We start from the raw sequence: 13,694 nt of genomic DNA, 5'->3' as shown, positions 1-13,694 counted from the left end.
TTTAAAAGTTAAGACCACGTGGCAATAGCAGATAGTACATGAGTTTTATAATAAAAGTATATGAGCTTTATAATAAAACTGTCCAGGGGTGCATGGGTGGCTCAGTCGATAAAGCATCTGACTCTTGATTTCAGCTCAAGTCATGATCTTATGGTTCATGAGTTCAAGCCCCACAACGGGCTCTTTGCATACAGTGCAGAACCCGCTTGGGATCTCTCTCTCCCTCTCTCCCTCTCTCTCTACCCCTTCCCTGTTTGCGTGCGCTCTCTTGCTCTCAAAATACCCTTAAAACTGTCCAGATACTTGCATTATACTAGCTGTATGACTTTGAGCAAATTATTTCATCTAGCTGAGTCTCAGTTTCCTTTCCTGTAAAACAGATAAAATTCTACTTCCCTCACAGAATTAAATTAACAAAAAAGTACGTGGCCCCAAATAAGTGTTCTATAGAACACTGCAAAGCATTTATTATTATTCAGTGTTCTGTAATCCTGTATCTTATTTAAATTATTGCTGACACTGAAATAGATACACCCAAAGGAAGCTATAGTTTAGGATCTTAACAAATGCAAACTGATCACTTATGGGGCCAAATACTGCTCTGCATGGTGCCTGAAAGAGAGGACATGATACATATTTGTGTTTTATGCTTTGCATTTTTTTTTTTTAGGTCAAGAAATTCGGTCGAGTGACCACCCTTATTAAGGGACGGAACTAGAACCAGAAATAGTAAAGAGTTTTTAGGTCAATTCGCTGAGTTTGACAATTTGCCTAAGATGATGCCTGGCATCAGTATCTTTCCAAGCTCCCCAGATAAATGGAATTCATTAAATGGAACAGGTTTGCAGGCTTATGTTTGGGAACAGCACAGTATGAGGAAGCACATGAGGATTCTACTCCACAGCCACTGAAGAAACTAGTGCTCACAGGGAGAGAGAGGGTGGTGGCTGCCTTAGAGAGGAATAGAAAGCAGGCTAGAGTTTACCTGACTGGCTAAACTCTCAGCACCAGGCTGAAAGCAGGGGCTTGGACCTGAGAAAGGCCTTTGGGCTTTTCATAACTCTCAGATTTGGGAATGACGACATCACTCAACACACAAGAGGAATCGTGCTTCTGATGTGATTTCATATAGTTTAACACACTTATTTCTTAGAGGCTTTAATCCAGAAAATTTTGATTTAGCCTTCAAATGTCACATCCTCAATCTGAGAACCTTCTCTGCCACTTCTAAAAGAATGTTAAAGGAATAAGGAGAAGCCTTGACAGCAGGTACCATGTTTTCCCTCATCTTGTCTCCAGTAGGTAGCTTACCTATAGGATCAAGTCCAGACTTCCCAGGCTTCTATTCACTCACATTCTGCCATTATTACTCATAATTTCAAAAGTGGTTTAGTGATACCAATATAACAGACAACAAAACAATTTACACTGAGCTTTTATAATCCAGCCTTTAAAACTTGAATCATTGGGGGCACCTGGGTGGCTCAGTAGGTTAAGCATCTGACTTCAGCTTAGGTCATGATCTCACGGTTTGTGGTGAGACCACACATGGGGCTCTGTGCTGACAGCTCAGAGCCTGGAACCTGCTTTGGATTGTGTGTCTTCCTCTCTCCCTGCCTCTCTCCCTGCCCCTCCCCCACTTGTTCTCTCTCTCTCAAAAATAAACATTAAAAAAATTAAAAAAAAATAAAACTTTAATCATTTGTTTTTGTCTAAACTACTTTGCCTCTCTACAGGTTTACTCACTGTTAATCTGAGTTTACAAGAAAAAAAAAAGACATGTTTACTGCTTAAATAAGCAACGTCTAAAATCATGACTCAATTTTTCTTCAAGTAAGCTTTTGTTTGTAAATGCAGTTAATTCTAAAAATATAATGCATTCATGAACCTTGACATAACCTTCAATAAATAGTACCTTCGTTTTATTCACATATAATATTAGCTGTCATCACTTTGAATACATACCTGTTCACCATACAGTATAGGTCGGTTTAGGTTTATTCCCTTAATTGTTTGGTTTTGAGTTAGGACTGTAGCAAATGCTATCACACTTTGCATTCCCTAAAAACAATAAATTCATTAAGGAAACTGACAACATATTTAACATCCCTATTTCAAAATCAGTAACCTGGATTCAGTTAAATAAATTGTATTTTGAATTGTAAACCTTGCGTGGTCAAATTCAGAAATGAATGATCACTGTGTTCTTTTCTCCCTGGCCTAAAATCTGTAACATGATGGGGAGTTCTGAAAGTTTCACAGTCCATTTCCTAGGATGTTTATCTCCAGGTTTGCTCCTAAGTCCTCAAGGTACTGTGTGTTGCAGACAGACCTCAGATACATAGATACACGCGTGGGTCCCAGCTAGCACTCTGCACTACTGAGAACATAGTGTAGAACACGGTGCAAGTGTTATGCATACTTGAACCCTCAGTGTGTGTGAGTGGTGGCAAAGATTTACTAATCCGTTTTTCACAGCTTCCACAGGCCTCCCTCTTTACCTTTTTGGAAGGGCCTAATTCTTCCCCATTTCTGTGATGGACACCACCGACCACACCCAGGTGTTACACCAGAAAACCTGGGCTTCCTCGCACTCTGCCACTCCACTCACCCTCCCATCCAATTAATCAGTAAGTCTTAAGAGATTCTGTCTCCAAAAGATGTCTCAATTAGCCCATCTGGGTGCCACCACCCCAACCCCAGTCCTTATTGTCACCTGGACTACTGTAGTAACTTCCTAAATGGTCTGTGAGCTTCCTCTGTCACTCTCTAATTCCCCAACAAAGAAACCAGAGATCTTTTTAAAGAACCAATCAGATAACGTCACTTCTCAAAGCCTTTCCATGACACATATTTATAACAATCCCCTCTTCCCCTGATGTATGACCCGCAACCCATACAACATTGCTGGATCTGGCCTCTGCAAACCTCCGCCTTCAATTTGAGATACTCTTAACTCCCTCATCCACTCTGGCTTTTGAGTTCTTAAAACCCGCGGAGTCAGTATTTCGTTACTCATGTACTTCTCATGATTTTTGCTATATTTGGGTGTCAGTTTTATTATTTACTTAATAGTTTTCCATTGAATCAATTCACTTTTTCCATCTTATTTTAAAACTCACTACTATAAATGGAAAACCTTAAAATAAGTAAATTCCTCAAAATAAGCATCTGTAAAAATAAATACATGAGTATTAAAATCGCCTCAGTCTGTATTAGTAATGCCACCCATACAACACTTGGGGCAGCACTATCTTAGAGTCTGTATGTGTTGGACCCCTGCCTTGAATGTTCTGCCATGGATGCTTTCCAAGGCAGTTTTTCCTCATCCTTCATGACCAAGTGTTACCTCCTCAGATATTAGAAACTACCCTAACCTGAAGATTACCTCCTACTTGGCAATCTTTGTAGCACTTTTCTCTTTATTGATGTTTTCCCAACTGGAATATAAGCTTTCTAATGAAGTAGCATTTTTTAAATAAGAAACAACAATAACAACAGAAAACACCACAATCTTTTTCTCAAAAGATCCCATATAGGTTAAGGGTTATAGATGGAAGCTTAGGAAGAATTTTATTCTAAGTATTCCTCTATAATAAATACAATCTGATTTTATTAATAGCACTATTATGCCTAATAGTATAAAAAAACCCACCTTTTTCTCTGATATTAGGGGAAAGCTTAATCATTCCTAAGATGGTCATTTAGCTGGTCTCTTTAACAATTACCTATCCTGGTTTCCAGGGAGAATGACGCAGTACCTAGGCGATATTTCTTATAACCATTTTACTCACCAGATCACAGTCACCCAGATCTAATTTTTCTAAGGATGAATTAATTTGCAGCATTGCAGCAAAAAACATTCCACCTTTATTTTCAATCTTGTTTCCAGTCATTCTTAGGTATTTCAGAGTTGTATTCTTCTGAAAAGGAAAAGAACCAAAACTTCGTTAAATTTTAGTCCACAGAATTCTTGTTTGATTACATGAGTTAGGAGACTATATTACTATTTGTAGACTCATCAGTTTTTCATGAAGACAGAAGAGGATACACTCCTTAAAGGTACCATTCAGCTACTCATAAAAATCTAGCTTAATTTTTTAGTGGAGAGAATGCCCAGGAAACAGATGCCCAAAAATGCCCAGTAAATGAAGCAGATTTTAATAAATTTTCCTTTCACTGGGAAATCTATAAGTTTGTTTTCTAACAGAATTATGCCACTTTTTTTTTTTGAGGTGAAATCACATAACCCAAAGTTAACCATTTTAAAGTGTACAATTCACTGGCTTTTAATAAATTCACAGTGTTATACGGCCATCACATAGCTAGTTCCAAAGTATTTTTATTACCTCCTCAAAAGGAGACACTATACCCATTAAGTACTCATTCCATATTCTCCCTGTATCACTTCTAAAGGAATATAATTTCTCAAACATTTGCAAAGTTTAACTCTCATTCCACTCTTTTGATAATTCTTTCACAAATAAAACTACAGACATTTCAATATGCTGATGAGTAAATATCAGAAGACATGTAAGTGCAAATAGTTAAAGTTAATCCAAACCCCTTAAGAGCAGGAAGAAGGCAATGACGTCTACTGTTAACACTTCTATTTAATATTGTACTGGAGATTCTAGACCAAGCAATTAGGCAAGGAAAAGAAACAAAAAAGGCATCCAGATTGGAAAAGAAGTAAAACCATCTCTGCATATAATGTGATCTTATTTATGGAAAATCCAAAGGAATCCACCAAAAAAGCTGTTAGAACTAGTGAGTTCAGTGAGACTGCAGGGCAAAAGACCAATTGTGTGTGTGTGTGTGTGTGTGTGTGTGTGTGTGTGTGTGTGTGTGTATTTTGTTTTAATCGTATTTCTACACACTAGCAATGAACAACCCAAAACTGAAATTAAGGTTATCCCATTTACAATAGCATCAAAAAGAATAAAACGTTAGGAATAAATTTAGCAAAAGCAAGACTTGTACGTTAAAAACAAAGCACTGTTGAAGGAAATGAAAAACCTAAATAAATGGAAACCCTTCCCATGTTCGTGGATCAGAAGACTTAATACTGTTAAGATGGCAATACTCCCCAAACTGATCTAAAGACTGAAAGCAATTCCTCTCAAAAATCCTTGTTTTTCTTGCAGAACTTGATAAACTGATCTTAAATTTCATACGGAAATGCAAGGGACCAGCACATCTTGAAACAGAAAGGACCCATGCTTCTTGACTTCAGAACTGGCTACAAACTACAGTAATCAAGATAGTGTGGGACTGGCATAAGGATCAAAATACAGGTTAATAGAATGAAGAATAGAGAAATAAGCCATTTATAATCGATCGAGAAAATTAATGGGGAAGAACAGTCTTAAATAGTATTGGGACAACTGGATATCCACATGCAGAAGAATGAGGTTAGACTCCCACCTCACATCATATACAAAAATTGACTCAAGATGGATCAAATAACTAAATGAAAGAGCTAAAACAAAACTGTTAGAAGAATACGCAAGTGTAAATCTTCATGACTTCGAGTTAAGCAAAGCCTTCTTAGATATAACAACAAAAGCACAAACAACAAAAGAAAAAATAAATCGAACTTTATCAAAATTAAATAATTTTGTGCTTCAAAGGACAGACACCATTAAGGAAGTGAAAAGGCAACCTAAACTACAGAATGAGAGAAAACATTTGCAACTCATGTATCTGATAAGGGACTTACATCCAGAACATGTAAAGAACTCTCACAGTTTAAAAAGACAACTAAAACCATTTAAAAATGGGCACCGAATAGACGTTTCTCCAAAGAATGGCACATGCAAAGATGCTCAACATTATTTATGAGGGAAATGCGAATCAAAACCACAAAACCTCTTCATATCCACCAGGATGGCTAAAATCAAGACCGTAACAAGTGCTGGTGAGGATGTAGAGAAATTAAAACACTCCACATTGCTGGTGGAATCGTAAAAAGGGACAGCCACTTTGGAAAACAGTTTGGCAGTTTCTCAAGATGTTGAACACCATTACCAAATGATCTAGCAGTTTCACTCCTAGGTATATACCCAAGAAAATGGAAAACCTATGCACACAAAAATGTGCAAATATTCACATTATTATATATAATTCACATTATTATAGCATTATTATAGACAAAAAGTGGAAACCCAAATGTCCTTTAACTGATAGATGAAGAAAATAGGATATATCCAAACCATGGAATATTATTAGGCAATAAGAAGGAATGAAGTGTGTTACAATATGGATGAACACTCACTGGGGAGTGAAAGAAGCATGGAGAAGGGTTGCTAATGGCTTTGCGGCATCTTTGGGGGATGAAAAGTTCTAAAAATAGGCAGTGATGGTTGCACAATTCTGAATATACAAAGACCCACAGAGCTGAACACCTTAAAGGTAAATTTTTATGGAAAAAAGTAAATTTTTATGTATGTGAATTATACCTCAATAGAGCTGTTTATTTTTAGGGGTACCTGGGTGGCTCAGTCAGTTAAGTGTCTGATTCTTGGTTTTGGCTCAGGTCATGATCTCACGGTTCATGGGTTTGATCCCCACACCGGGCTCTATGCTGGCAATGTGGAGCCTGCTTGGGATTCTCTCTCTTTCCCTTTCTCTTTGTCCCTCCCCTGCTCGCTCACTCTCTCAAAATAAATAAATAATCATTTTTTTAAAACTGAGTTCAAAAGTGCTTGTAATATTACATTTTAATACATCGAAGTGCAATAAAAGTACACATTTGCATAATAATGTAAGTTCACAGTGATATTTTATTATGTTGATTACAAGCTATCAGAAGTTAAAATTCCCAAAGAAAATGTTGGTTTAAGGTATTTAAATGCTTACATGTAGTGCTTTAGCAATCAATTCTCCACCTTCGGGCCCAATATCATTAAACATAAGATTTAAATAAATGAGTTTATGTTGTTTCTATAATAAGGAGAGAAAAGAAACTATTATTAGGAATGCAATTATTAGGAAACAAATCAATCTAGGAGCTGCTTTATTTAAATAAAAGTATTCACCTCCAAAGAAAATCTTTGCAACATAGAAAATCTGTAAGTCCAGCACAAGAAACTACCATTAAGGGCCGGGGGAGGGGGTGGAGATTACCATTCTCATTTAAACATAACTGCAATATAAATGAAAGAAAAAGACCACATTCCTTTTTGATCAATGATTCAAAGTACGAATGTGCTTACAAAGTGTGAGTGTACAAGTTTGCAAAAGAGGACTCAGGAGCTCTAGGTATCAGTAGTCTACTGATAAATATACAGGTGGGTTTTCAGTGTATTTCAAGTGTTATAAATATAGTGCAAGGTCAGGACCTGGACATTTTGCAAAACTATCACTTTGTGGGTGTGCCACGAGACTAGGTGGTTTCACTGTAAACAGAACATTTTGATGACTTTTGCAGCATTTTTGTAATTGTTGAGAATAAATTATTTAGTTTATATTCTTTTTTAATCTTCACTCTGTCCTTACGTTGTGTGCTATCTCATGGATAGGAGAATTTTAAAATCACTTTTAAACTCATTGGAAACATGTTTAGCAGTTGAGATTGGGACAAGTAAGAACTTAAAAAGTGAATTCAAGAGAGGTAGTGAGTAAGTGATATATGCTGCCTTAAACATTTTAACTGAAAAAACAGACACATACACATATTTGCCAATCGTCTGAGGTTGGAACAAGGGCCTTTTCTTAAAGTACACCTATCTGATTGGTGGACCACATGTTTTTTGTTTTGTTTTGTTTTTTTGACCATACTGTATTTCTTAAATAAAATGCAACCATAATGCAGCACTTCAGCCTGGGCAGTTCCAAAGTGAAGTCTGTAATAAAGGGTTAACTTAGCAGGCTTAGGGTATTCAAACTCCGCACATTCCAAAGAAAGGACTGGTTCTTAACTGACTCCTGGGAAAAAAACAAAAAGAACTAAGAACATGTTGCAGTAAAATACCTGAAGCAGTCTTGCAGCATAGTATGCACCAACATCACTCATGAGGTTATATCTAACATCCAAACCTGGAGAACACGGATGAATAGAGGCAGATATTCCTTATAATGAATAATTAAAATCAGGAAAATGAAAGCAAGAGGCAACGATTCTTAAGGAAGCATATACCATTAATATGTGGATTCTTCTTTAAAATTCTGGAAAGAATCCAAAAATCTTCACCTGTTATTCTTTCTGCTGGCATTAAGCGACTGTTACCAGGAATGTTTAATATGATTCCTTCCAATCTGTTAAAATACAAAAAAGAAACCCAGTAAAGAAATAAAAGCACTTCTTCCCTCATGTGTAAATAGTAACGTCATGAATAGCATTTACTGAAACCAAGTATGTGTCACAATATAGATTTACATCAAGTAGCTTAAGAGGGCTGAATATTCTACAGATTTTACAGACACTTTTATATTATAGAATTTTTCTCACACACAAAACAATGTATCTCCACTTGACAGATAATGACATCAAAGACTTCAACGATTTTCATAAATAAATCCAGCCCACAGGAGTTCAGCACAAATCTGGAGCTGAGAGCCACTGGTCTCGTGTTCGTCCCCATATACTCCGCTACCTCCGGGACTAACACTGTCCATCATCTACCTCTCTGAATCAAAAAGTACGTCCATTTTAAAAAGGATTTGCAAGTGGCTTTAAACAAATCACTCAGTATTCCAGAATTTTCACACAGATGATTATCAGTGAATATTACTTATGTAATCAAGTATTTGTCTTCCTTACCCCTTTTCAATTTCTTCATCCACTTCCTGGAGTAGATGCCATACAAAGGAATTAATTTTCCTGGACTTTTCCATACATAGATTATAATAATCTTCCTGGAGACTGCCAATAATTTCTGGAACTTTTGAAAAAGTAGTGCATTACTCTTCACAATGTGAATTATACCGGGACCTTTCCCTTTCCCTCTACACCCTCCCCGCTGCCCCCCGCAAAAAAAAAAAAAAAAAAAAATTACACTTCTTCCAAAGATACGAATGTGTATGTGAATAGAGTCAGGGGTAAGGAAGAAAAGGAGATGGGATTAAGAGCAAGAGGGGGAAAATAGAAGGAATCGAGGCGAATGAAAATGCCATTCGAACAAGAGCCATAGAAGCCCCCACTGAGGGTAGGCAGACACTAACTGGGAAGCGACACAAAGGGAGAAGAACTACAGGCCTGGTAGCTGAGGAAAAGGATATTCATAAAAATTAAATATTTTGTCCAAAACCATACAGCTAATGAGGGCAGAGTATAAAAACTGACTCCAAAGCCTCTTTCCACTCTGCCACCTTAGGTTAGGATGACTCACACTTTCTTATCATGACTTCAGATAAAGACAATTCTATCAGAAAATCTAAACTTTAAAAAGATCTGAAAAATCACCACATCCCATAGGCTTCTTGGATACCCTCTATATCATGCAGGCTGATGCATCTTTGAATATAGCTGTCAGTTCCTCCTTACACTAAGTGGAGGCCTGGCTCATAGCAGCTCTTCACCTACCCTAGCCTTCCATTTCCTCTATTTTTTTTTTTTAAGTTTATTTATTTTGAGAGAGAAGGAACCAGTGGGGAGGGGCAGAAGCGTGGGGACAGAGGATCCAAAGCAGGCTCTGTGCTGACAGCAGCGAGCCTGATGTGGGACTCGAACCCACAAACTGTGGGATCATGACCTGAGCCCAATTTGGACACTTGAGCCACCCAGACACCCCCTTTTCCTCTTTCTAAAGATTAATTTTTGCTCTGTTCAGCCCTTAACAAAGAAGACTGAAACAAAGCAGGAGTTGAACTCTCTCCTTTGTTACACCTGCTGCTTTCCTTAAAGGTCTTAGTTTTTCATATTAATTTAAAAGGATCTTTTGCCAGACCCACGCCTTCCAGGGTAGAAGCTATGCTGTCACTCTCCTTAGAAGCACATGCCACTCTCTTTGTTTTTGTCCTATCTTTTGTGTAAGTCTCTTGAAAAAAAAAATCTGTGCTCAGAGATCTCACGACTCAACCAACCTAGTGTCTTCAGAGCCAGCCTCTTTGAGTCTCTGCATCTCAACAGATGTTCTTTGCTGAGATTTTTGCTGAGTAGATTTCTACATTATATGAACCCAAAAGTTTACCAAACAAATTTGCAAAACAAGATTTAAGATGAGGAACGTTGTATTAAAAAGGAAAGCAGTAAACTTTTCTTAACAGTTTTTAAGAATAAGCTTCAAAGGGTCACTTGGGTGGCCCAGTCGGTTGAGCGTCCGACTTCGGCTCAGGTCACGATCTCATGGTCTGTGAGTTCGAGCCCCCGCGTCAGGCTGTGTGCTGACAGCTCAGAGCCTGGAGCCTGCTTCGGATTCTGTGCCCTCTCTCTCTGCTCCTCCCCCGTTCATGCTCTGTCTCTGTCTCAAAAATAAATAAAAACATTAAAAAAAAAAAAAAAAAGAATAAGCTTTAAAGGGGCACTTGGGTGGCTCAGTCGGTTGAGCGTGTGACTTCAGCTTGGGTCACGATCTCATGGTTTGTGAGTTCGAGTCCCGCGTTGGGCTCTGTGCTGACAGCTCGGTATTGTCTCCCTCTCTCTCTGCCCCTAACCCACTCACATTCTGTCTCTGTCTCTCCCAAAAATAATAAACATTAAAAAAATTTAAATAATAAGCTTTAACAAAAATTAACCCACTTATTCCAGACAACTTGGAAATTTCAGTATAAAAAAAAAATAAACATTTATCAGCAATCCCACTGCCAAAGAACCATTATAACTGAGGCCTGTGGGTATTTCCTCCCAAATGTTTTTCTCACATATGTACTTATTAGCATTTTTAAACAAAATTGGAATATTTCAGTACAGTTCCAGATCTTTTAACATTATGTTGTGAGTTTTCCCATGTCATTCTCTGAAAATTTTTTATGTCAACAGAATTTCCTCTCTTGTGTGTGGAGGTACCTAAGAAACCCTTCACTTATTTTAGGAAGTCTTCATGTATTTAAACAAAATTTTAGCACAATATCTCCCAAATTGTGCTCTTTAGAATACTAATCTATGAAATGATCAAAGATACTCTGGGGCACCTGGGTGGTGCAGTCAGTTGGGCATCTGACTTTGGCTTAGGTCATGATCTCACGGTTCTTGAGTTCAAGCCCCACATCAGGCTCACTGCTGTCGGTGCAGAGCCCGCTTGGATCCTCTATCCCCCTCTCCCTGTACCCCTACCCCGCACGCTCTCTTTCAAAAATAAATATTTTTTAAAAAAGATGTTCTAAGTAGAATAGATCTTATTGTCAGATAAGCTTGGGAAGCACTGCAGTAAACGAAGCTAAACAGACCCCTATCTGTATAACACTTCTCTGGACATTAAAAACACTCAAGAGCGTAAAGAGTCTTTAAATTATTGAGCCTGGAGAGAAGGGAGAATAAAAATACTGCATCTCCCAGACTTATGTGACCAGGGTTCACATGGAATTCAATCTACAAAATGCTACTTTAGCATTCTCGACAGGAAACAAAGCAAACAGATCTCAAGCACATTTACTTGTTGGAGCTGGACTCCCACTGGGCTTGTTTCCTCCCTTCTACTACCTTCCTTGTTTTGTTTTTTAAATTTTAACAATTATTTTTGAGAGAGACAGACGGACAGACAACGCGAACGGAACGGGGGGAGGGACAGACAGAGAGGGAGACACAGAATCTGAAGCAGGCTCCAGGCTCCGAGCTGTCTGCCCAGAGCCTGACACGGGGCTCGAACTCACAAACCATGAGATCATGACCTGAGCTGAAGTCGGACCCTCGACCAACTGAGCCACCCAGGAGCCCCATCCTTGGTGTTAAAAACAGAAGACTACCGTGAGAATCTCTGAGGCTCAGTGCCTGCCTTCAGCTGGCCACAGCACACCTGGGACATGCAGGAGAAATGCGTCAGACTTAGAAATCCTGTTTCTTTGAAAGAAGGAGGGAATCTTAAACTATACACTAAATATAGCTAAAAAAAGTTAATACGAAAAATTCTTATTACCCGACTGTGGATTTAAAGTGTTTAAAAGTTTCTGGTATATTTTTCCTGTTATGCTCTCTTTCATTTAAAATTCACCTAAGTACTGTATGTTGGGATTTTATGACATCAGTAATTTATTTCCTGTATTCATATTCACGGAAAATAATGTCAGTGTTCCAATTGTAAAGCTAAGACTAGGAATACCAGTTACACAAGAAAATGTCAAAGTCTAACCCAAATGTCATTTTTAATCCATGCCAAAGTCTTATATTCCAAATATTTTCCACCTAGGACCACTTTTTAAAAATTCTATATTAAAAAAAAAAGTGGGCAGGGGCTCAATTTGGAGGTGGTCCCCTATGCCCTCCTACACTGGCACCACGCAAGTACTGGGGAAATCCAAGGGTTGGGAGTGAGTCAGAGTAAGTGCCTATCCAGGATCAGCTGTGTGACTTTGAACAAGTACAAGTTATTTAAATTCTCCCATCTTAAACTTCCTCTTATGCTAGAGGCAGAGCTAGACGCCCATCTCACAGATGCAGTAAGGAATAGGTAAAGCTTCTAGCACAGTTCCATATCTACAAGCACACAACCCTTTAAAACAAGCATCCAGGGGCCCCTGGGTGGTCTGACTTAGCTCAGGTTATGACCTCACTACTCATGAGTTCAAGCCCCACATGACCTCTGTGCTGACAGGTCAGAGCCTGGAGCCTGCTTTAGGATTCTGTCTCCCTCTCTCTCTGCCCCTCGCCTGCTCGTTCTCATTCACTCTCTCAAAAATAAACATTTAAAAATATATTTAAAAAGACAAAGAAACAAAAACAGGCATCCAAAATGGAAACAGTGAGGAATACCTGGGTGGCTGAGTCAGTTAAGCAACCCATTCTTGATTTCTGCTCAGATCATGAGCTCATGGTTCTTGGGTTTGAGCCCAGCAAAAGGGGTCCTACTGAGCCTGTTTGGGATTCTCTCTCTCTCTCTCCCCCTTTCTCCCTCTCTGCCCCTCCCCTGCTACGTGCTCTCTCAAAAATAAATAAACTTTAAAAAAAAAAAAAAATGGACGGCAGGAGGATGGGGCAGGAGGAAGGAGGCTGGAGGAGGCAGGAGGAGGGGTGTGCAGACCATACTCGAGACCCTCTTGCCCACCCAGGCCCCGCTTTCTGGAGCTTGCACACAAAAAAGGGCGCAAGAGGAGCACCTACACACCCTTCCCTGAGACGGGAGAACAAATCAATAGACACACCTCCCCCAGGACAACCTATCAAGTGAAGGGCAGACCCTCGGGGAGGAAGGGGGCGGATCGTGGGGCTCCCCTCCCACCCACATGTGGGGGGCCCCAAAGTTCTGGCCACAGCTGGGGTTCCCAGGGGCACCATCCTGCCAAGCCGCCTCAGGCCGGCAGCCGGCTCGGAGGAAAGGGCTGGTGCGAGCAAGCCCGCGGCTGGGGTAGCGCCCCTCGCCCGCTCCACCTGGCCAGGCAGGCGCCGAAGGACACCCTATTTCTTACCGCTCCTGTCGGCCGGGGCCCAGGACGTAGTAGGGATTGTAGTGGGAGCGGGAGGAGGAGACGGGGACTTAGCCCGGGCCGCCACCTTCCCACCGCCCCGCATGTCCCTTTACGCCCCCAGAGACGCGGTGGAGTTGTCATGACGACCGCGCGCATGCGCCTGCCCAGTCCCAGGCCTCCCGCCAGCTGCACCA

At 39.7% G+C, this 13,694-nt stretch overlaps 1 protein-coding gene and 1 long non-coding RNA gene across 5 annotated transcripts in view; one reads left to right on the top strand and one right to left on the bottom strand.

Moving 5' to 3' along the window:
• LOC128777283 (uncharacterized) overlaps positions 1 to 6,141 on the top strand; it is a 21,245-nt gene extending 15,104 nt beyond the window's left edge. The window contains exon 2 of the long non-coding RNA XR_008422514.1: positions 5,148 to 6,141. This is a non-coding gene — a long non-coding RNA (uncharacterized LOC128777283). The remainder of the gene's footprint in view (positions 1 to 5,147) is intronic.
• LRRC34 (leucine rich repeat containing 34) overlaps positions 1 to 13,633 on the bottom strand; it is an 18,098-nt gene extending 4,465 nt beyond the window's left edge. Inside the window, exons 1-7 of one of the 4 annotated variants that reach the window (XM_019440536.2) lie at positions 13,501 to 13,633; positions 8,765 to 8,885; positions 8,141 to 8,259; positions 7,976 to 8,040; positions 6,862 to 6,945; positions 3,795 to 3,923; positions 1,966 to 2,061 (exon numbers count right to left, since the gene is read on the bottom strand). In XM_019440536.2, the coding sequence (XP_019296081.2) occupies positions 1,966 to 2,061; positions 3,795 to 3,923; positions 6,862 to 6,945; positions 7,976 to 8,040; positions 8,141 to 8,259; positions 8,765 to 8,885; positions 13,501 to 13,603 (717 nt within the window). In that variant the 5' untranslated portion in view covers positions 13,604 to 13,633. Of the gene's footprint in view, positions 1 to 1,965; positions 2,062 to 3,794; positions 3,924 to 6,861; positions 6,946 to 7,975; positions 8,041 to 8,140; positions 8,260 to 8,764; positions 8,886 to 12,847; positions 12,937 to 13,500 lie in introns of those variants that run through there. The other 3 variants (XM_053903648.1, XM_053903650.1, XM_053903649.1) reach the window with 3 other exon arrangements.
• Positions 13,634 to 13,694: the final 61 nt, after the last annotated feature.

Source organism: Panthera pardus, unplaced genomic scaffold (genome assembly GCF_024362965.1).
Source record: "Panthera pardus isolate Hobbes unplaced genomic scaffold, ASM2436296v1 HiC_scaffold_16, whole genome shotgun sequence".
In the NCBI taxonomy this organism is placed as follows: domain Eukaryota; kingdom Metazoa; phylum Chordata; class Mammalia; order Carnivora; family Felidae; genus Panthera; species Panthera pardus.
The sequence above is the reverse complement of the archived record's forward strand: the minus strand, read 5'-3'. Positions and strand labels throughout refer to the sequence as shown.